The sequence below is a fragment of the Crotalus tigris genome, unplaced genomic scaffold (genome assembly GCF_016545835.1).
Source record: "Crotalus tigris isolate CLP2741 ecotype Arizona unplaced genomic scaffold, ASM1654583v1 scf7180000024384.25900115:4084858, whole genome shotgun sequence".
Classification (NCBI taxonomy): Eukaryota; Metazoa; Chordata; class Lepidosauria; order Squamata; family Viperidae; genus Crotalus; species Crotalus tigris.
The window spans coordinates 2,794,104-2,816,384 of NW_024100554.1; the positions used below are offsets into that span (position 1 = coordinate 2,794,104).

At 34.2% G+C, this 22,281-nt stretch overlaps 1 protein-coding gene across 40 annotated transcripts in view; it reads left to right on the forward strand.

Moving 5' to 3' along the window:
• The window catches only part of RIMS2 (regulating synaptic membrane exocytosis 2), a 280,764-nt gene that overhangs the window by 172,764 nt on the left and 85,719 nt on the right, over window positions 1-22,281 (forward strand). For 16 of the 40 annotated variants that reach the window (XM_039328826.1, XM_039328829.1, XM_039328815.1 and 13 more), the window contains 5 exons: window positions 227-289; window positions 3,422-3,496; window positions 7,546-7,719; window positions 8,743-8,852; window positions 20,157-20,246. In XM_039328826.1, coding sequence (XP_039184760.1) covers window positions 227-289; window positions 3,422-3,496; window positions 7,546-7,719; window positions 8,743-8,852; window positions 20,157-20,246 — 512 coding nt within the window. The remainder of the gene's footprint in view (window positions 1-226; window positions 290-3,421; window positions 3,497-7,545; window positions 7,720-8,742; window positions 8,853-20,156; window positions 20,247-22,281) is intronic. The other 24 variants (XM_039328838.1, XM_039328851.1, XM_039328852.1 and 21 more) reach the window with 10 other exon arrangements.

Below are 22,281 nucleotides of genomic sequence, written 5' to 3' on the forward strand. Positions count from 1 at the left end.
ATTAGACAGTTAAATGCCCTGACCAAAAGATAATAGTTATAAATAGTTATAAAGAATAAAATACTTCTATTTTTCAAAAGATTAATCCCCCAAATGTATTTGTAGTGAAAAGAATTAAGGAGAATTCCTTGCCTGATTACTGAGATAAAAATACATCTCATGAGAAAAGTTGTTTGAAATATAACTTCATACTTATAATTGTCTTTATTTTAACTGCATTGCAAAGGTATTACAATGGTGCAAGTTCATGGGCAGATCATGTAGTCAATGGTACAGCTGAAAATTACAGGTGAGTAAAGTGTAAAGTATTATGATTCTGTAATGTAGGATTGCATTTATAATTTAAACAGAGCATTATTTTAGTTTATATTTTATTTCTTCTCTTTTAAAACCAATTCTTTGAGCATTAAATTTTAGTAATATTTTTAAAAATCTAATTATTCTTCAGATATAGATACCCTATCTACATGCACAGGGATGCATGCAGTCCTCAGGTTCCCTTTAGTAGCCCTAAAAGTCCTCTCCAATTATGGTTATTGACAAATAATTACATAGTTTCCTGCCATTAAAAGGTGGGTAACTAATGAAATCTATAATGTAAATCCTAATTAGTATAATGGCATTGAAAAAAAAATCCTTAACCATTCAGATTTTCCGTGGAAGTATTAAAAATATTTTCATGTTTTGAAAAAGGAATTTGCTAGGCATTTTTATTCATGTATAAGAAAGAATAAAAAATCTTAGTGGCTTAGATTAAAACAATGGAAAGAAGATTAGGTCACAAGCTTACAATCTAAAAAAAAATTGAAGAAGAAAAAAAATAATTTCTGATGTCATTTCATGAAGTGAAGTAGATAGAAACCTTCCAAATATCTTCTCAACTTCATGGACACACCTGATGGCAAGAAATAGCTTGCTGCTGCTGCATTTAAATGATTTATTTACCCCCCAGTCTAATCTGCAGCCCTTGTATTTGTTAATAAAGCCCGCCTATCAATACATCTTATGAAAGTAATGTGTTGAAAATACCCCAAATAGGGGTACATAGAATTAGGTGACACTTTATATAAGTCATGCCAACAACATAATTACTTCATTGACTTATTGTGAATAAAAAGAATGAAAGAAAAACTTGAAAAATTACATAAGAATGAACCGAAAGAAGTGCTTTAAAACTTACATAATTATAGTTTAAAAAAAAGGCAGAGTTCTTTATTGAAACAGTGTGCTTGCACCACTTCTGATTACAGGACCATTCTTCAACAACCGTTCAAACTTATGACAGTGCTAAACAAATGGCGGTTACAATCAGTCCTTCAAGTTCAGGCTGTCCCATCACACACACACCATGATCACATGATTGTGATTTGGGGATTTGACAACTGGCTTTTCACTTACAACTGGTGGCAGTAGTGTCCGATTACCTGATTGCCATTTGCAACCTTCCCTGCTACCTTATTCAGAAAGTAAATGGTGAAGCAGGAGAGAAGGCTGTAAAGTGCTGGGCTTAATCTCACCCACCTACTCATGGTCCCCCACCTCTTCTTTGCTTCCATCGCACTACACCCTCCCTGACCAGTGCTATGCCTCTCAGCCATTTGCCCCCCTCTGAAATCCTGTGCACTCAACCTGTGCTGCATTACCCTTGTACCTCCTTGACCCTTTCTCCCACCCTGCACACTCTCCTCACTTCCTGCACCATCTGGCATTGTCTATCTGCTCATCTGGAACTTGCAACTTTCTGCCAGCTTCCTATTGACTTTGGTTATGAGAAGCTGGTAGGAGGTTGTCTCACCTAATGATAATGGAGTTTGGTTAATAATTGCTGCAGGAACTGCAGGGATTGCCATCATTAAGTGACACATTGCTTAACAATGGAAATTATGGTCCCAATTGCCATTGTAAGTCAAGGACTACCTGTACTTACAAAATATTTTTGAAACATGCCGAGATAACTGCAGGGAGCAGTCCAAGCAGTCATGAGGTGTTCAAGCTGACTCAAAGGGCGCTCACCTCCCCAAAAACCTCCCAGATGTATTAAATTGAGTTTAAGTAGTTTTTTAGTAGAAGTTTTGTACTTCTATAAACTTGCTGATACATACATCTTGTCTTCAAGTGGTTCTCAGTTTGGTTCCATTTTTTTTTTTTTTTTTGGTACTGAGGTATAAATAAAGCCAATTGTGTTTACTTACCAAGACCCAAAACTACATGTATTTTGTGCAGAAACTAAGAATGGTGAAAAACACATTTTTGGACAAAGTACATCATGTTATTATATATTATACTACTTCATTTTAGTTTTTGTAGATGCTACAGACTATATATGAGTGTAGTTGAACACTCATAATGTATTGTTATTATATATTCAAGCAATAATCATAATAGAAGAATTATAGTGTTAAAGAATTGTCAAATATGGTTAGCTATGTAAGAGATAAGGTTCTTATGTACTATGATATTTTAGGTGCCTTGCATACTATGCTCATCTAAATATAGCATTACATAAAGAATATAAAATTATGCAAAGAGATGTGATGTCAGGATGGATCAGATTTTTAAAAAAAAAATCTAAGAAAGATTAAACTAAATGTTGAAGTGCTTGTTAATGTAAATTTTCAAAGATTCTAAAATCTAGATTTTGATTTTTCTGTCTCTAGATTCCTAATAGACTATATTAATTTTCTACAAAGTTGCTGTAAAAAAATATTTTTGTAATTGTTATTTGCTTCAAATTCATATTTTTTGCTGCCTATTTTAAAAGGGACTTTCTTGCTTTCTTCAATATTTGCTTAAGATCCCTCATATAGGCATGGCGGTAGAGACAGAATCCTCTGCAGGTGCAGTGAAGTTCTGTAGCAACATACATAATTTGATGTATTATCACATATATGGCAGAAATTATATATAAGTATTTTCTGAGACATTTGTGTTCAGATATTTCAGCAGATTTTAAAATAAGTCCCCCCTCTCTCTCTGTGTGTGTTTGTGTGTGTGTGTGCGTGTGTGTAAATTTTGGTGAACTAGTAGTATAAACTTCAATTGGTAACTATTATTTTAAAAGTAATTCAGCCAAGTTATACAATATTATATTATTTTAACTTTTAGCCATGGTAGTGCAGTGATTAGAATGCAGTATTGCAGGCAAATTCTGCCCACTGCCGGAAGTTCAGTCCTGACTGGCTTAAGGTTGACTCAACCTTTCATCCTTCCGAGGTCAGTAAAATGAAGACCCAGATTGTTGGGGGAAATATGCTGACATTTGTAAACTGCTCAGAGAATGCTCTGAAACAGTATGGAGCCATATATAGGTCTAAGTGCTATTGCTGTTGTAGCTTAACAGTTGTTTAACATTAGAAATTTGTTCATAACAGTAGTTATTAAAAATGTGCTAACAGGTTATTTTATATCTGTGATCAAACAGCAAAATTCCAATAGCTAATAGAAGAATAGCATGTCCAAGGATTGAAATCCAACAGTCTTCCACAGATACTGACAGGTATTCTCAGTAAAAAGTATTTGGCTTAGATTAAGTTTGTGACTCCTAGGCATAATTTGTGTGTTTTTTTCTTGTAGTGCTTTTATTGTCTCTAGAAATAGAGAACGCTGTATGTGATCAGTCAAATGCACCATAATTTGCTGCATTTTAATGTTTTTATTTGACATTCATTGCTTTTATTTTTTAATCTGAACATTAGATATCATGCACAGAAAACAAAATGCAGTGCAAAAAAAAAGTCAGATAAATATTTTTGAAAAGCAATGAATTGTTCCTATGGTTTCATCTTTGTGCTTCCTGTATGTTTAGTTTAAGAGTCTATACTTTAAAAACTTTGGCCTTGATGAATTCAACTTCATTGTACTTACTCTTTTGTGCCTGCAATCTTCTACTTAGGTAAAAATAATATAAATAATGTAAAGCTCAAGTAATCTCCATTGTTTTATTTCAACATTAGCAAAGTAATTTTGCAAATTCATTTCTTTGCATGAGACATTTTAACTAAAAATATTTTTAACTAATTTCATTTAATTCTTTTGAAGGACTTGGCGAATGACTAAAGCCTAGGTTTCAAATGACTTTTAGTCTATTAAAACTATACATATTTTATATGCTCAGTTAAAAGGTATGGATATGTACAGTACTATTTTCCTGTTATTATATAGATCTTCATCTGACAAGAAAATTGAATGTGGAAACAATTTTCATAATGAAAAAAATTAACTGTGACTACTTTATGTTTTTATTCTTACATAGCTTTTAGTCATTAGTCAAACTAAATTATGAATGAATTGATAGGATTTAAATTCAATTTATATTGCTGGAAAGCATTTCTTTTACTCCCCTTGGACTCCATTCTTCTGGGCTAACTTATACAAAGAGGGACCCAACCTAGCGTTAAAATCTCCTAGTAGAACCACTATGAACAGAGGGTACAATGTGTATATATCGTCTAGGATAACTTCCAGACCCATCCAGTATCCGAAGTTATAATACCAGGTGTTTGAAGGGATATACACATTTACCAGAATTAACTCAAACTCTTTATATCCAAATTTAACAGCTAGGAAATATGAATACTTGTCTACATTGTGTAATTTATCCCCCTGCCATTGCAATTCTTGCTTTGTAAGAATGCATAACCCACAAGAGGGTCTCCCTTTGTTTTTTGTTTTTTGGGCTGAGGAAGTCCATTCCTGAAGGCCTGGCAGTTGTACTGGTTCATCCATTTCGATTAACCAGGTTTCCTGAAAAGCTATTACATCAAATCTAGAGAGGAAATACATTAGACCACCATCAATCATCCCTTTCCAGCCAGCCACATTCCAAGTCAGCATCCCAGGGGCAAAGTGGTCTGGCTTGGTTGATTGGCTAGGTGGTAGAAATGCCAGATGTTAACTTGACTTTGGAGCTGGGTTGATATCAACTATGCTTCCCATATGAACACAGTTATTGTGAGGTTCGATATTTCTCTTCATGGGTTGCAGAGCTTTTTGCAGAAATTAGAATGCCTACATTCAGGGAATTGTCTGCCTGTTGGTAACTTGCTGCGGGTAGCCTTGCTCAAATCTGCAACTGAATAGAGTTGGTCTAGTGGTGAAGGCACCAGGTTAGTGCAGGAGTCTAGTATTGCCTTAGGAATAAAAGTTGGCTAGGTAATTTTGGGCCAGTCACACTGTCTCAGTCCATCTTGCTTCACAGCCTTGTTGTTGGGGGAGAATAAAAGAGGAGAGAATATTAGGTATGTTCACCAGCTATTTTATAAAAATAATAAAGGCAGGATAAAAATAAATAAATTATAATTAAATATATTCCCTTCTCCCGGGTTAAGGAAATGTTCAAAATTCTTTTATAGTGTTCTCCTGTGCTACTTGCGGGGGTATCTCTCCTTCCTATACACCTTTGATATTGGCATGTCAAGAGCTATATAATTTAACTCATGCAGTTTAGTGTGCTTAAGCTATTTTATGAATACAGGGATTCAGAATATAGGCATTCCGAATCTTTTACCAATAAAACTCCCAATCACTTTATTGGTAGGAAGGTGATCTGTTGTTAGACTGAAATCTGTCTTTAAAAGGCTGATTCTAGATAAGCTGCCTCCCTGATACTTAGCCCTTCCTTGCTGAACATATGATCAAACGTGTCTGCCTGTTTGGAGCATAAAGTGAAACTATTGTTTTGATTTTTTCTGTGAGGTCTTCATGTACAATCAAATGGAAGGAACATTAATCAGTTGTTGATTTGGATTTGCAAAGAGATAGATTGAAGGTGTTGAACTTTTGCAATAGAGAGCTCTTTTGTGTATCTTTATTTATATCTATATCAGTATCAATATCTGTTCCTCCTAGGAAGATCTTTACTTTAATGAGGTTTGATATCTTATTTTCTAAAATGCTTCAAGGAAGACACAGCGCTCCTAGCATATTACTGCGCTGTCATTTTTACTATATCTAGTACTCCGAATAATACCTCTTTACTGACTGTTTTAGTAGGCCTTAAGATGAAGTATAGGTAGTCCTCGACTTGTGATCACAAATGGATCTTGCTAAGCAAGATAGTTCTTAAGTGAAAAATTAGCCGAAATCTAGAACACATGACTGTGGGGATACTATGGTAATTGTAAGTGAGAGGACCAATTGTATGTCACTATTTTCAGTGCCATTCAAATGGTCACTAAAGGAATTGTTGTAAGTCAAGGACTACTTGTAATATATTTTTATCACATGATCAGTTCACTAATACCTTCATGAAAATAGCTACATTTCATTCGGTTGAAATTTGCATCAGAAAGCAAGAATTTGACCCTAGGGTCTCTTCTATATTATTTTATCATAGTTTTTTAAAATGTGTATCACTTCTATATATATTCATCTCTCACTTTTTTTCTTTTTAAATAAATAAGCAATAACATTGTAGCACATTTTTAGTCACTTTAAAAAACCTAAACAAACTTTATTTATCAAATGAGATACTTCCCTCCTGCATTGAGTTTCTCTAGAAGATGATGCTTTACTGAAAAAAAAAGCAAGTTATGCAAAATTCAAATCAATGCTATACTAAAGGATAACTTTAGAAACACATTTTGCAATTTTATAACCTCTTGGTAATACAACTATCTAGTGTTCTTTTGCTCTCCTTAATACTAAAGTTAAACTTGGTTTTTTGTATAGGTAAAACTCTAAATCCTCAGTTGAAGCTATGTTCATGAATCAAAATAAATATATGACAGTATTTAATTGTTTTCTCAGTCAATATGTTATCTTTACTGTATTGAGGGAAAACATTACAGATTTTAAGGATCTTTTAATAATATACACACTATACACACTGTAAAAATCCTACTATATTATAGAACCAGTATGTAGCCATTACCTAAAATTAATTCCTGCTACAGCAATTTTGGATAATGGTTTGAAAATTCTTCATGTCTTTCCATGTGGTTTCTTGGATGTCCTTGAATCTGATGTGTTTGATCTTTTTTGCACAGAAGTATAGCTTATGCCATATGTGCATATATCAAATACTATGTTCAATTACAAATGCATTTCTTCTCATTTAAAACTATTTAATTCTTGCTACAGTTATACCTGACAGTTAAACTAATACACAGTAAATGAGAAATGTTATTTAGGATTTTTAAAATCCTTTGTTCATATTTAGTGATTCTGTTGAAATGAGCCACCATAAATAACTTCTGACAGACAGCAATTATATGGAAAAATGATTTTTAAAAAATATTAATCTGTTTAATATTTATAGTGAACTGCATCTTTTCTTTTGAATTCTGAATTATCCCAAAATAGTAATGCAATTCAATGCAAAATTATTAGATTTTATTCCACTGCATAAACTGTCTAAATAATTTTCTTCACATAACCATTTTAAGGAAGTATACTTCTTTATACCCACTTAATATTAGCAAGAAGAAAACTTTAAAAAGTTATTAAAATTAGTTTATGTTGGATAGCTCCAAATCCAATGTGCTGCAGCATAATGCATAACCACAGATAAAAGTCAATTGAGCTGCTTTTTGACTAATATTACAGGAATTGGGAACCTAGACTACCATATCAAAGATCCAGATCAACAGAACAGCGTCCAGTGCTAGAGCGGCCCAGCCCCCGCTCCCGATCCACTGAGCGTCCTGAGTCAAACCTCATGAGATCGATGCCTTCATTAATGACTGGAAGATCTGCCCCTCCCTCACCTGCATTATCGAGGTGAAACAAATGGATTAATCCTGCCCCACCAGTTCACTTTTTTATTTTCCAAAAACTTCAATAATATTTCCTTTCATCATTGGCTGATCACTAGTAGTTGTAGATACTAACCCTGCCAACATCAATACACCACTTATATTCCATTGGGATATAATGGTGTAGCTGCCATTGTAATTTGTTTACTAACAATAATTAATAACAATTACTTACATTTGTTTGTGATTTCTCATTTATTAGGAATCCTGTGTGATTTCTTACTCTCAAACACTTCATAATTATCATGTATTTCTCTTACAGAACAAGTAATTAAATGTGATCATCAGACATCGCTTATGGAATAATAATCATAACATCAAATGATACTTTAAAATAATTTCTTAAATTTGTACTAATTTGATATATTAATCACTGCTTTCTCTTATTTGCTGTGTGCATGTTTTTGCATTTTGTTTTGTTTTGGTGATGTATTTTATTCATGATTAAACAGTAATGATTTATTTAGGTTCTTTTTTTTTCTTTTTTCTTTACAAATAGTGGAATGAAGTTGGAGAAGATATGTCCAAATCAGACTATTGTCTGGCTTCTTTGCTTTTCTATTGTGAATATAACAATCAGTAACAATGATATTATTTCATTTCACTCATTGAAATATACTTTTGATTTATTGCCTGTCATCATCTCACTGTTAGTTGGAATTTGAAATGTTTGTTAGTTGAACATGGAAACAGTCATATTTATACATATACTTCTTTTTTATTTTATTTCAGTATGTCTCAGTATGCATATACTTCTACATATATTTCTTTATATGGTTAACAGATGCAGTTACAAAAATACATTTTTGTCCCATCTTTTCAATATCTTACTGGTAACTATGTTTTTTAAAATCATTAAGGTTGAACGGGCATCATTTCAATTAAAGTTCAACATGCACAAAAGTCATTAATCATTCCTTTGTTGTCAAACTACATAAGAAAAAATATATGTTGTAACTGATGGTTTCTCTTGATGTGTATCCTGTAGGTCACATGCTCATTCGGGGTCAGTCCAAACAAGCCCATCAAGTACTCCGGTGGCAGGACGCAGGGGTAGACAGTTGCCACAACTCCCACCAAAAGGGACCCTGGAGAGAAGTAAGTGAGCATTTTAAATGAAAAGAAATTATAAGAAGTTAAAAATAGAAAATAGTTTTAAATTTTAAAATCATTTGAATTTTAATTCGTCTTATTTCCAGAGCTCTGAAAATGTAGATTAGAATTTTATCTTTAAAATGGCATTACTACTGTGTTTCAGAGGGTTGCAAATGCTTATTGATTTCATTCAATTCATAGGAATTTGAATTATGCAGGATTGTTGTACTATAGGAGCCATATAAATATTGTAACAGTGAAAATAACGTATGAATAATGTATGTATATATCATGGCTAAAATTTATGAAGCAGGTTTTGATACTCTACCTGTAATGGACCACATGTGCAGTGGTAGGATTCAAATATGTGAACAGCTGATTCTCTGTGTGGATGCCGCTTCCAGAAGTCCATTCTGGGCCTGGGCAACAAAAAATTAGCTACCGGTTGTGTCGAAGTGGTGCAAACTTCCCACCACTGCACATGTATGAATCAGTTATGGATGGCGACATAAATTAAGCCGCAGATTCTAAAAATATATTAATTATTCAGAAGTCTCTGGAATAGAGTTTTTATGTAAATGTTGGAGAAAAATGATTGTTCAATGCTACCATGAACAGGCAAAGAATGCTATATCCAAACTTGTTAAAAATAAATAAATAACCCACATTATAAGCTGCTGGCTAGGTAATATCACATTTCTAGCCTAAATCACTTTTTCAGAACCACAGCTGAATAAAAGAGTGACAAACCAATGTTATTCATATTTTGTTTAGAATATGCTTCTAACTTAATGGAAAAAGGATTGAGGATCTGGCTGCTAAACATCCTTAAACTGATTCTGGATATAAATCAAACTTTTACAAAGTTTTAAGTTCAGTGAATGTTTTAAAAACTTCTTCAACTGAAGAACACTATTCCTATGTAGTAACAGTGTAAGAAGAAGTACAATTTATCCCTGAAAGAGAGCTTCCAGCTATTTTAAATACAAGATTATCCCTCAACATAAATTTTTAATCTCTTAATTTTTTTAAAAAATGTGGTTTTCCACATCCTTATAGACTCTATCATAATACAGGCTCTTGTCTATAAAGATATTAAAAAAAACTACTTAAAAATCACACGGAGCCACTGTGTATATCACAAAAGAACATAGAATCATAGAGCCGAAAGGAGCTTCCAAGGTCTTCCAGTTTAACTGCCTGCTCAAGGTAGGATTATACTCTCCCAGTCAAAGGGTTGTCCAATTATTAACATGGATTATTTCCCATGCATTTTATCAGATGTTTCATTTGTTTTGTATATTACAGTGGTATAATTTAATTCCCTGAAATAGATAAATTCAGAGGATCATTAAACTCACTTTGCATTTTACTTTGTCTTTTTGTTTGAAAATGTTTTTACAACTGTTAAATGTTATGTCGTATAAAAATATAAATATTTCCATTAGAAATAAATAATTATAAGAAAATTACATTTTTAATTTATTAAAAAATTACAGTATACGTTCCTTTGTAAATAAGAATGTTATAATGGCATCATGGCCATAATACAGGTAGTATTATCTACCTTTATCCTCGACTTACAACCACAATTAAGCCCAAAATTTCCATTGCTAATCAGCACAGTTGTTAAGTGAGTTTTGCCCCATTTTATGATCATTTCTTGCCACAGTTCAGTGAGTCACTGCAGTTGTTAAGTTAGTAACATGGTTGTTTAATTAATCTGATTTTCCTATTGACTTTCCTTACCAAAGGATCGCAAAAGGTGATCACATGACTCCAAGACATTGCAACCATCATAAATAAATGCCAGTTGTCAAGTGTCCAAACTTTGATCACATGACCATGGGGTTGTTGCAGTGGTTGTAACTGTGAAAAATGATCATAAATTACTTATTCAGTGCTATTGTGACTTCGAACAGTCAGTAAACGAATGGTTGTAAGTCGAGGACTCCCTGAATACACAGAATTCCTTAAAAGATGTAGATTATCTGAATCCCTTTCAATCAGGATTCAGGCTTATTTATTCAATTTATATGGGTACCCATTTCAAACCTTTTATTCTAGATGGCTAACATGGAATAAAAATAAAATAAGAACATGACAGCATAACAATAAATAATAAAGGTAGAGTAAGAGCCAAGATAAAATCAGCAATGTACACAACATATTCATGATACAGTCTCAATTACATGCCACAGGTTTTAAAACCAGATTTTAAGAGCCTTACGGAAAGCCAACAGGGTCAGGGCAAGTATAGTCCCCAGGGGAAAAACATTCCACATGGTGGGCTCCATGATACAAAAAGCTCTCCTTCAGGGATTAGTCAAATGACATTTATAGATGTGACCTGGAACATCTCTCTAGGTGTCTAGATGTCCTCCTAGATGCCACAGGACAAATAGATATAATTTGGGTGAGATGCTCCCATAAGTAATCGAGCCCCATGACATATAGGGCTTTATAGGTCATAACCTGCTACTTGAATTGAATACCGAAACATACAGAAAAGAGATGTCACAGGTGCTAAATGAAAAGCATAAACAAATGCCTTTGCTGCTGTATTTTGCACCAGCTATATATGCTCCATATATATGTTACTGCTCCATTGCAGTAGTCCAGTTGGAAGTTGATCACAACAGGAGTGACTGTGAGAAGAGCCTGGTCAAGGAACAATCAGTGCACAACATATAGCTGTACCAAAGCTCTCCTAGCTATTGCTGACATTGCTTTTTGAATAGGAGCTTCAAATCCAAGAGTACTCCAAATTACACATAGGTTCCATCTGGGGTAGTGCAGCCCCCATCCAGAACAAGAAGTGAAATGACTCCAGAATCCAGAGGTACTAAAACCCAAAGCTTCTTGAGTTGAAACCTGTTGTTCCCTATCCGGACCCCCACACCCTCCAAACAAGGACAGGATGTCCACATCATCATTGGATGGCCCAGGGTGGAGCTATCCTCACCTAAAACATCAGATGACATTACCCAGCAGTTTAAATGTTAAAAATGTTAAATAGGAGAAGAGAGAGTATCAGTCCTTGCAGCATCTCACTAAACAGAGTCGGTGGGCTAGATCAGCATAAGTGCTTAGATATCAGTTCCAGTCTGTAGTTATAGAAGTCAGCTTGGGGGTTCCTCACCTTTAAGTACCATAAGGCTTGATTTTACCTCACCCATTGTATGTCATGTGAAAGAAGCTAGTAGGCCATCAAGTAAGATCAAGACTAGACTGAGAGAGAAACAGAGCAGAGATACTGCAAAAATAGTTGGTTACTGTCATTTTATTGAAATAAAGTTATTCTATACAACTATGCCAGCATTACTCTCACTGTAGCATGCATTGTTGTCAAGTACACAAAATTTAGTTATAAATGCATGCCTTAGTTAGAAAACTATTTTTTAAATTACCATTGTATGTGCAAACTTTCACTAACCAAGGTAATCACTAAATAGTGGGTGTACTGCAGTGTGGTCTATTTGAAAGTGAAAACTCCTTGGAAATACAATTTGCACAAAATACAGTTGTCTGTTTAGAAAGTGGGCATTACATAGCAGCTATATTTCACATCTGTGCTACAGATGCTTCACTTATTGCCAATAAGTTTCTAGATCAGCGGTTCTCAACCTATGGGTCGCGACCCCATTTGGGGTCGATCGACCATTTTTCGGGGGTCGCCAAAGGTGGCGATCCGCCATTTTTCGCGGCGCCGTGCACGCGCGCCGCGCATGGGGGCGGTGCCGTGCACGCGTGCCGCGCATGGGGGGCGGCGCCATGCACGCACGCTGCGCATGGGGGGCGCCGTGCACGCACGCCGCGCATGGGCGGTGCCGCGCATGTGCGCCACGCATGGGGGGCGTCGTGCACGCACGTCGCGCATGGGGGGCCATCGCGCATGCGCACCGCGCATACGCAGAACGTTTGTGTGACGGGGGTCGCCGTCACACAAACGTTGAGAAGCACTGTTCTAGATGCATGTAAAATTCTAGTTTTGGTCTATAAATCCTGTATAGCTTGCTGCTTAGAAACTTGCAGGGCTGCCTTCTTCAACCAGAATTTGCCTTTTAGCATGCTCATCTCAGGCCAAGTGCTTGGTTATAACTCATTTGAAGGGAGCTGAAGCTAGAAGGCATTTTCCTGTTGTAGCCCCTTTCTTATGGATCAGGCTACTCTTGGAAGTGAGTCTCACCTCATCTGTTACAGCATGCTGGAAGTAAATAAAGGTAGAGCATTTTTGGAGGGTGTCTAATAATTAATACCTGATATCATGTTTACTAACTTTATTACTTTTTAATAATGACTTCTATAGGAATTATTTTTATTATTTCATTATGATGTGATTTTAGAATAGTTTTGGATTATTATGGTTTGAATGGCTTTTGTTGATATTTTTCATAAGTGTTTTAATGGTGATATGTGGATCTCTGGCAGATATGGTGATTGACTAAAGAAATAAATAAAGTATATATTTCATCCACATACTTGCTATTACACAAAAGCTGATAACAAAGGTTTCCCAACCCATTGGAGAGATATTTGGGGAAATTAAGGGGCTTGCCAGGAGCCATTCATCTGCTTCTAACATTTGTCTTTGTGCAACCTATTTTAATGAAGACATGTTTCTTGCATAGTCTGTGTTGCATTATAAATGATAAATACATAAAGTAATATTAGCAACTCTGTTAAAAATCACTACTGAAATTCAGTAGTAACTTAATTAGCTAATTTATTTTCTTATTTTGGAAATTAAAATTGTAGAATGCTATTGAAAATGTAAAAAATTGGATACTTTGTGACATACTAATGAATAGAAAAGTCTAAACTATTAATTATTGATTTTATCTCTGGCTAAAACATAATTTTAATTTGAAATAAAATACTATAACTAGTGATGTATCAAACTGATGGCACTCTGTGATAATGCTTGGAAAAGCCGTTTGTTTTTCCAGTTAGGGAAAACCAGTGAAAATTGGAATTTTGTGTTATATTTAACAAATAACCATAAAGATGTTGCCTTTGCTTTAGTGAGTCAGAATTTGTCGGGGTTTAATCTGATCAGGCTCCACCGATTAATAGTCATCTCTTTGAAGATATATATTGTATTCTTGCAACATAATGTAATATGGATTGTGTAAATAAATATATAAATGAATTGCCTTGTTAAACTTCTAGTAAGAAATTACAATATATATATATATATATATATATATATATATATATATATATATATATATATATATATATATAAATAACGATCACCAAGAGAATAAATGAAAAAACATTTAATAAAAGCTAGCTTTCGTCGGAAGCTTCTGACATCGTCAGGGTTAAAAGCAGTTGTTGGGAAGAAGCTTATATGTGATCACTAGACGCCTGCATCTGGCTTCTGGACCGCGTCACCAGGCCCAGCTGATCGAATTGCACTATAAGTGTATCCCTTATGTCAGCACACAGCCCTTTCCTGTTTCTATTCCGTGCACTACTGTGCACTCTTCCATCATTAATTCTGGGGCTGAGTGGGGCCCTCCCCCATTCCTTCTGGATGGTAGCTGTCTCTGTTCCCCCGCTCCCTTGTGCGCAGTTCTCTTTGCCAGGAGGCCTGGGGTACAGGCCATTCTATTCTCTCTTAGTCTCACCACATGCCCCAATTAAGCTCCGGTTGATTCTCCTCGCCCCTTGAGATTGCAACTCGGGTGTCTCCCTTCATTCTACACCATCCACCCTCCTGTCTCTTCCTACATGAGTAGTCCTTGCTTGCCCATTGTTCAGCTTGACATCTCTTTCCTCACATTCACCCGAGACGTTCCCTATCGCTGCCCTATCAACGGTGCTTTGCCATCTAGTCCGCTGTTGGTAACTATACTCTCCGTTCAGCCCGGATCCCTTGTACTTGTTTTTCACAGGGGGATTCCTCTGCCACAGCCGTGGATGTTCTTTATTCATGACCTTATGTTCTCATGTCAAATCAGCTGGCAAAGTATCTCTCTCTCCTTTCTGGCGCGATTGTCATTGCATGTCTGCCAGTTCTACCTGCAGGTAGTCTGTCTTTGCCATTGTCTCTGATCTTTACTTCTACTGGTCTATCACCTGGCCCCCTGGGTCTCACTCTATTATTCTAGGTATCATCCTTCCGTTCCATGGGTGACGTTCCTCCAGGTTGCAACGGGGAATCGTGCAAGTCACATGTTTCCCCTTTCCTCCTTCCTTTGTCCCTCACAATAATGAGACCAGCACCAATATGCCTTTATGTCATGCCATGTTTATAGGTATTGTAGAAACATTTGAATGGATACTGTTGAAAATAGAATGTAGGTTAAATGGATTTTGATTGTGGATAGATTGGTTGTTTGTGTGCGTGATGTTTTTCTCTTTTTTCAGTATGATTTTATCTTACTTTAGCTGCTATTTATATGCAGAAAGTATATTCCAGATTTTTGCCTATTAGTTGCTGTGCTATTAGCTTTTTAGCTTTGCTCTGCTTTAGCATGTATGTCCATTTATATCATTATACATGCACACAATCTTAAATCTAGGTCTTATTAATAATGAAAAAAATTACAGAAAACTGAGGAGAACATTGTGGAAGAGATACAATGCTTTCATTCATAAAAGACAACTTATACTTTTTTCTAAACTTCAGTATGAAATCTAATTTTCTGCTATTGGTTGGCACTAATTCATGTGATTATGTACAAATAAGACTGTAATCAAAGCAATGGTGTACCTACCATTTTTTATATCCAGAGCAGATCATTTTTTAACATCTCCGTTCCTTAGTTGCTGCTATGCTGCCAGATACTGCATTTCCTCATTGCTTGCACCCAGAGTCAGTCATTCCTGCTGCTCTGCTCTTGGTATTCCACTGAATCAAAGAGAAGCAGTATCAAATATACTAACATATACTATGTTTGAAAGTCAAGATTTGTGCAAACTCTCTTTGTAAAAGAGACATCTTTGTTAAACCAGTTGTGTAGGGGTGAAATTAAGTCAATGAGTGGGTTATTGAAGATGAATAATAAATTCATCTATCTGAGCATGGTATACAGGTGGGCATTGTTATTTGCAGGGCTTACGTTCAGTGTACAGCTATATGCAATTAGATTTTAGCTCTGGAGCCCTGAAAACTGACCAAAAAACAAATCACACACACAAAAATCAGCCACTAAAATAATAATAATCACCCACTCATTCCCAATATAAGGAAAAAGAAAAAATGAAGCTGTTATATCTTTGCCACCCCAGAATCTTTGCATCCTTATTCTTGGATAAAGAATACATAAATGTTGCAGATTGCTGAGAAAATGGATTGAATGGAGATGCAGTTTTTTGTCTCTGTGCAGAGAAAATACTTCAAAACCACATGTCATAACCTGCAAACACAGTATTTGAAACTATTTACGATGATAATACAAATAGGTTATATTTAGCAACAGTGAATAATGAGATTGTGAATAACAAGGTCTCTTTTCTGTTGGAATTCTGAACAAATGGATTCTTGTTGGAGATGTGAAGATGCACTGCAACATTTTACTGCAAGGATAGTATCTATTGTATCTGCAGTTTTTATTAAGCTTTATTACTTTTTTATGCAAGGCAGTTTTATTAGCTATTCATCTATGAAAAATAGATATCAATAATTTTTGTTTTGCTTTTTTATATTCAGTATATTTATGGGAGAATAATAGGTATCTGTCTGTCAAATTATAATCAGCTATATTTTTCATAAAATATCTTAAACAAAAACCTTTGCAAAAATATCTAAACATCTTTATTTCACTAAGGTATTTGTTCAACCAAAACATCTTCCTCTGGCCAACAATTTTTTTTTCTGCTATATCTTTATTAGTGCAGTGGTTCTCAAACTTTTCTTCATTATGGACCCCCTTTAAATACCTTTTGAGGCCACTGACACCAAGACTTAAGATTTAAATCATAACATTTCTTCAAGCCTTTGCAGATCCCAGTGATGACATTGTGCCCCTCCCCCAGGGACAGTGGTTGAGAACCACTGGCTTAGTGCTTACTATATTGGTTTATGTAAGTAGAGCTATTACTAGAAGAAGCTATTACTAGAGGAAGTCATTCTCAGAATTTCTTCTTTTCTCAAAATTTTGTCATAGATTTGCTAATGCCGAATACTTTTCCAGGACACTATTTATCAATCATGAGAAGTTAGAAAATATACCAACTAAAGAATAAAGAAGTGTGCTAAATGTAAAAGATATTTCTACCTAAATTTAAGTTTAGCTTTGTAGCATATGCAAGGAAAAATTGTGGTCTCTTAAAGCTGTTCAGTACAATTACTTTGTTAAATCTTTAAATATCTAATATAACAATATGTTGCTTATAAAAGAGGTAGTCCTATTGCTATACTATTATTAGGATTATAATTCTAAGCCTGGAGCACATTGCTCTAAGGATACCTGTAGCTGGCAATCACTCATTGGTACTGTACTTTTCTATATGTGATGTAGTTGTTTAGAAGAGCCGAGGTGGCGCAGTACTGCAGGCCACTTTAGCTGACTGTGTTCAGCAGGTCAGTGGTTCAAATCTCACCGGCTCAAGGTTGACTCAGCCTTCCATCCTTCGGGGTAGGTAAAAGGAGGACCCAGATTGTTGGGGGCAATGTAAATATATATATACATTGCTTACTGGTGTACACCACTCAGAGAGTGCTTGCACTTAAGCGGTACATAAATAAATAAATAAATAAATAAATAAATAAATATAGCAGCTCATATAATTCAATATACTGCATTTTAAGAAAGAAAGAACATAATAATTTCAGTACAGACATGAAATCCTAACAGAGAGTCAGCATGGTTAGTGATTCAAGTGTTGGATTGGCCTAGAGCAGGCATGTCAAACTTGCAACAATACGTGACGTCACGTGACTTATCACAACTTTTTCCCCATTGCCAGCAATGGGGTGGGCTTGGTTTCGGCGTGACGCATCTGGCCCGTGGGCCGTAGTTTGACATGCCTGCCCTAGAGAAAGCTAAATTTTAATCTATAGAAGTCACCAGGTGACTTTGGGCCAGTTACTGTCTATTGGTTCAAACTACAGGAAATATTTATTTGAAAAACAGGAGAGAATACTATGCATATCAATTCTAATATTAGATATAACTCTAATAAATAAATAAAATTATATCCTGGGTTATATTTGCTAAATTTTTAGAATCAGATTAATAGATACTCTGATGTTTTTCATTCCTAATATCCCAGGTAAGTTTTTGGATGATACCAGAATAATATCAGCATTGCCACTTGCTAAATGCAGCATAGTATTGAAGTATTATGCATATGAACCATGCAAAGCACATTAAAAGATATAACAAACTCTGGCCACAGCCTGGAGTTTGATCCTGACAGACCTCAAGGTTCACTGAGCCTTCCACATTTCTGAGATCGGTAAAATGAGGACCCAGATTGTGGGGACAATATGCAAATAATGCTTACATTGTAAATCGCCTAATCATTTAGAGAGTGTGATTAGGGGGTAATATATAGCCTAAATTCTAATGCTATGCTACCATTAAGAAAATGCAAGAAAATTCTCTTTTTTCCAAACAATAGATCTCTTTGGTATTATCAAACTTTTATTATAAGTTCAGTCCTTTGTTTCTTGTTGACTCTATTATTCATGAGCACAAAAAGGGTTCATAGGGAGGCCCCAAGTAAGTATGCATCATTCTGTGTTCAATTTTGCAGTCACATTGCCTTGTAAACCCCTCATTTTAATGTCAAGCTTGTAAAAAAAAAAATAGTGCTAATAATACTGTTTTCATATTCATAGATTTTATTAATGGTCTGGTATTATGAATTTTGAAGCAAAGCCTGTATTGTTAATTGCTTCTTCTTGACATTTCAGAAAGTTTGTGTTGAATGGTACTGGTTTTGCAGAATTGGAAATGTATGCTACTGCTGAAACATTTTAGAGCAAAATGTCACAATATGTGGTTGTGGTTGAGCAAAAAGAAAATTCTGTGTTGCAAATCATCTGGAAAGTAAATAAGAAAACTGCTATCATGATAAACTCTTTCTATAAATGGTTAATGAATATTTGGAATACTGTCAAAAAACGTAACTAATAAAAATGCATAAAAGGAAAAATAATGCGGAACTGAAGCAACTCAGTGAGAAAAGTCAGAAAAACATTTGAATAAAGGAAAATGTGACAGAAGTATCTAAAATTATGGATTGCCCATAGAAAGATTCCTTCAAAATAATAGAATTCAGAATAATCAGTGAAGCAAAATGGGAGGAGTTTCATAACAGATGAAAGAAAATATTTGCTAATGAGCATATATTTAATACAGCTTTTTATATATTAGTGTGTGTTTATGTGTCCTGTTTTCAGATCTGTTTATTCATTAAGGGATTTTAACATCACTGAATATGTTGAAGTACCTTAACTAGGTTTTGATAATTATAAGTATGAAAGAGAAGTATGTATTATTATATAATAAATGGATTATTGATGATTAATTACTATGTTATAAATATAAATCATTATATAATAAATTATTATACAATAAATAGTCTCATGGAAACTGATAGATTATTGCATTTAATCTATTTAAATGGATTCATTAATTTGTAATATTATTTTCTAAAACATGGATCATAATATATAAGGTATATTTTGTTAATTACATTTTTTATATTATTGAAAAACTGTTCTGGTCATTTTTAAAAAAATAAAAATCAGTGAAGTGTTAGAATACTCATAAAATAATATTAAAATGTTAGCATGATCATTATATTGTAAAATAACTTTTAATTACTAACTGGAAGTACATTAACTTTTTACAATTTGTGTCATCTTTTATATTTGGGAGTAGTAGGAAACAATTCAATTAAACCTGTGCTATGTAAGCTGATTTAACTACTAATGTAGTGTATGGATTGTCTACATTTTTATCTTAGCCTCCAATTTCTGTTCTTTTCTTTGTTCACTTTCTTCTGTCAAATTTAAGCTTGTAATCTCTTCTGATAAGGATGGATCAGCAAAGAGTAAAAATGTTAGAATCTATTAATTTGAAAGGTTGTTTTTCAAAAACAATACTGTTTATATCATATGGAGTATTCATGTAGGATATGTGTACAATAATAAATTCCAAGCTAAATGTGCTTAACTCTTTGCAAATACCATATAATCAATGAATAAAGACCAGAACATAAATTTGATCCTACCAGTGATTATGTACTATTCAATAATAAAGTTCATCAAATAATGACAGGTATCTTGTAGAAATTGCTTAATCCTTCTGACAAGCTCTGGTTTCTTTTGATTTACGCTAGAAGTTACATGGGAAGACCAGCAGAAAAAGGTGAATGATACAGTAACTGATGAGAAATCATTTCTGACAAAGAAACATCATACCCCGCCAGGTTTGTCAGGGTTTGGAAACCACCTGAAAGCATGATACTATAAAATTGTTGCATTTCATGCTTTTGTAATCAGTGTGTGTGTAATTTTTTTCTAAATTTGTGATTCATTTGTTTATTTTTTAGTATGTAGATTTAGATTACTCATGTGGCATAGTTTCTTTTTTATAGTAGCAGAAATTTTGTGTTAGAATGCAGATCAAATAGAAAAAGTGCTTGGCATAAATTAGATATTGAGCTCATTCCTTTTGTCATCTCCTGTGCGCCTGAAAATCAGAATTCAAATGTGTGAAAGGTTCTTGAATGATCAAAGCCATTTTGGAAGGATTGACTGGTACATTTTCACATTGGGAAAAGGGAATATAGTAAGGTTATTTGACAGAGATAGAAGAAGACAATCAAAATGGTGGATCGGAAAATTAAATGCAAGGTTTTGAGGGAGGAATAATTAAGAGAAGATGAAAGAACTAAGTAGATTATGAGATTCATCTAGATCAGGGGTAGGTAACCTTAGCTCTTTGATGACTCATGGACTTCAACTCCCAGAATTCCTGAGAGCCAAGGTTGCCTACCCCTGATCTAGAAGATTTGTCTTTAACAAGAAAGGAAAATAACAAAGCAAAAAACAATAAATTAGAATTGGATCCCTAGAAAACTGCCAAATGTTGTATTTGAAAGTTGAATTTTGAGTATCCTAGGAGCACATACAAAGAGAGGTACTGATAGAAGCAGTAAGTTATGTGTCTTATTTTCCCTGCTAAGGAAGTGGATCCTAAATTTCTTAATAGATTAGTGAAGAGAAAGTACTTTCCCTTCTTTCAAATTATATTTTATCAATGAAGAGGAAATTGTTCTTTCCAGAAAGTAGTCTAATTGGAAAGCAGTATTTTCTCTCAATTCCTTGCTTACTTTTTCACCTCTGTAACTTCTCTTCCTCTTCACTATCTATAACATGTCTAAAACAATGCATGGGAAGTTGTAGGTGGAACTGTTTATATAGCATAATGGAGCTTCTTTTCTTTTAAGGGAGCACTAAATGATTTTTGTTTTTCTTTATCCCAGATTTGTTTTTCTATGCATTATTGATGTGTTTGTGATAGAAGATAAAACTAAAAGAAACACTACATTTAAATAATATATTTTCCTCCTTTGTGGGATGATTATTTCTAGTCTACATTGGGCCATCTTCTAATTAAAAATGGATCTTGATATTTTATGGTTAATAACCTTTTGAAGAGTTCCAATGACTGAGGATGATTTTAAAGATGGAAGTAGAGTCTTTCTCTATATTTTCTTTATCTTCAGTTGGAATATCCAGAAAGGGCTGATACATAGCATATGTAAGAATATATATATAATATTTTGTTCATTTGTGACTTTGATGCTCAGAAATTGTTCCATGGAAAGAGTTGTGGTTATTTTCATAGTTTATATGACTTCTTAAAAAACTTTTATATGTTATCTTCAATTGTTTGTGGTCAGATGGCTTATAAACTAATTAAATAATAAATGAGAGGCCAGTTGGTTTTTATGAATAGTATTTTACTAAAGCTTTACTAAGTTTAGGTTTTGGTAAGAATATGTTACACTGTCATAATTAAAATGATGAGTGTATCTTTAAAAGTTGTACATTTTAATAATACTGAATGAAAAAGACATTTTCATGTTTTACTGGCAGTAATCCCACTGAACCCAGTGGGATTTATTACAAAGGATGCTTTGTTCTAGGTTGAACTTCAAGTAGCTCCCAACATGCTAATTCTTTTATAAATGCAAGCTTGCACCTTGAACAACATATTTCCTTGGGTGACATATTGGACATGCTTACTTTCTTATTTACCTATTTTTACTTATTTAATTACTTATATTTTACCCAATACGCTCAGAAATTCTAAAATGGATACAATCCATAAAGTGTATAAGGTGAAATAAAATAAAATAAAATCACTTATTTTACTGCAATATTTTAATACTTCAAACAGCGGAGACCACAGTATAATAATAGAGTAGCAGTTTGCACTTAATGAGTAATTGTAAC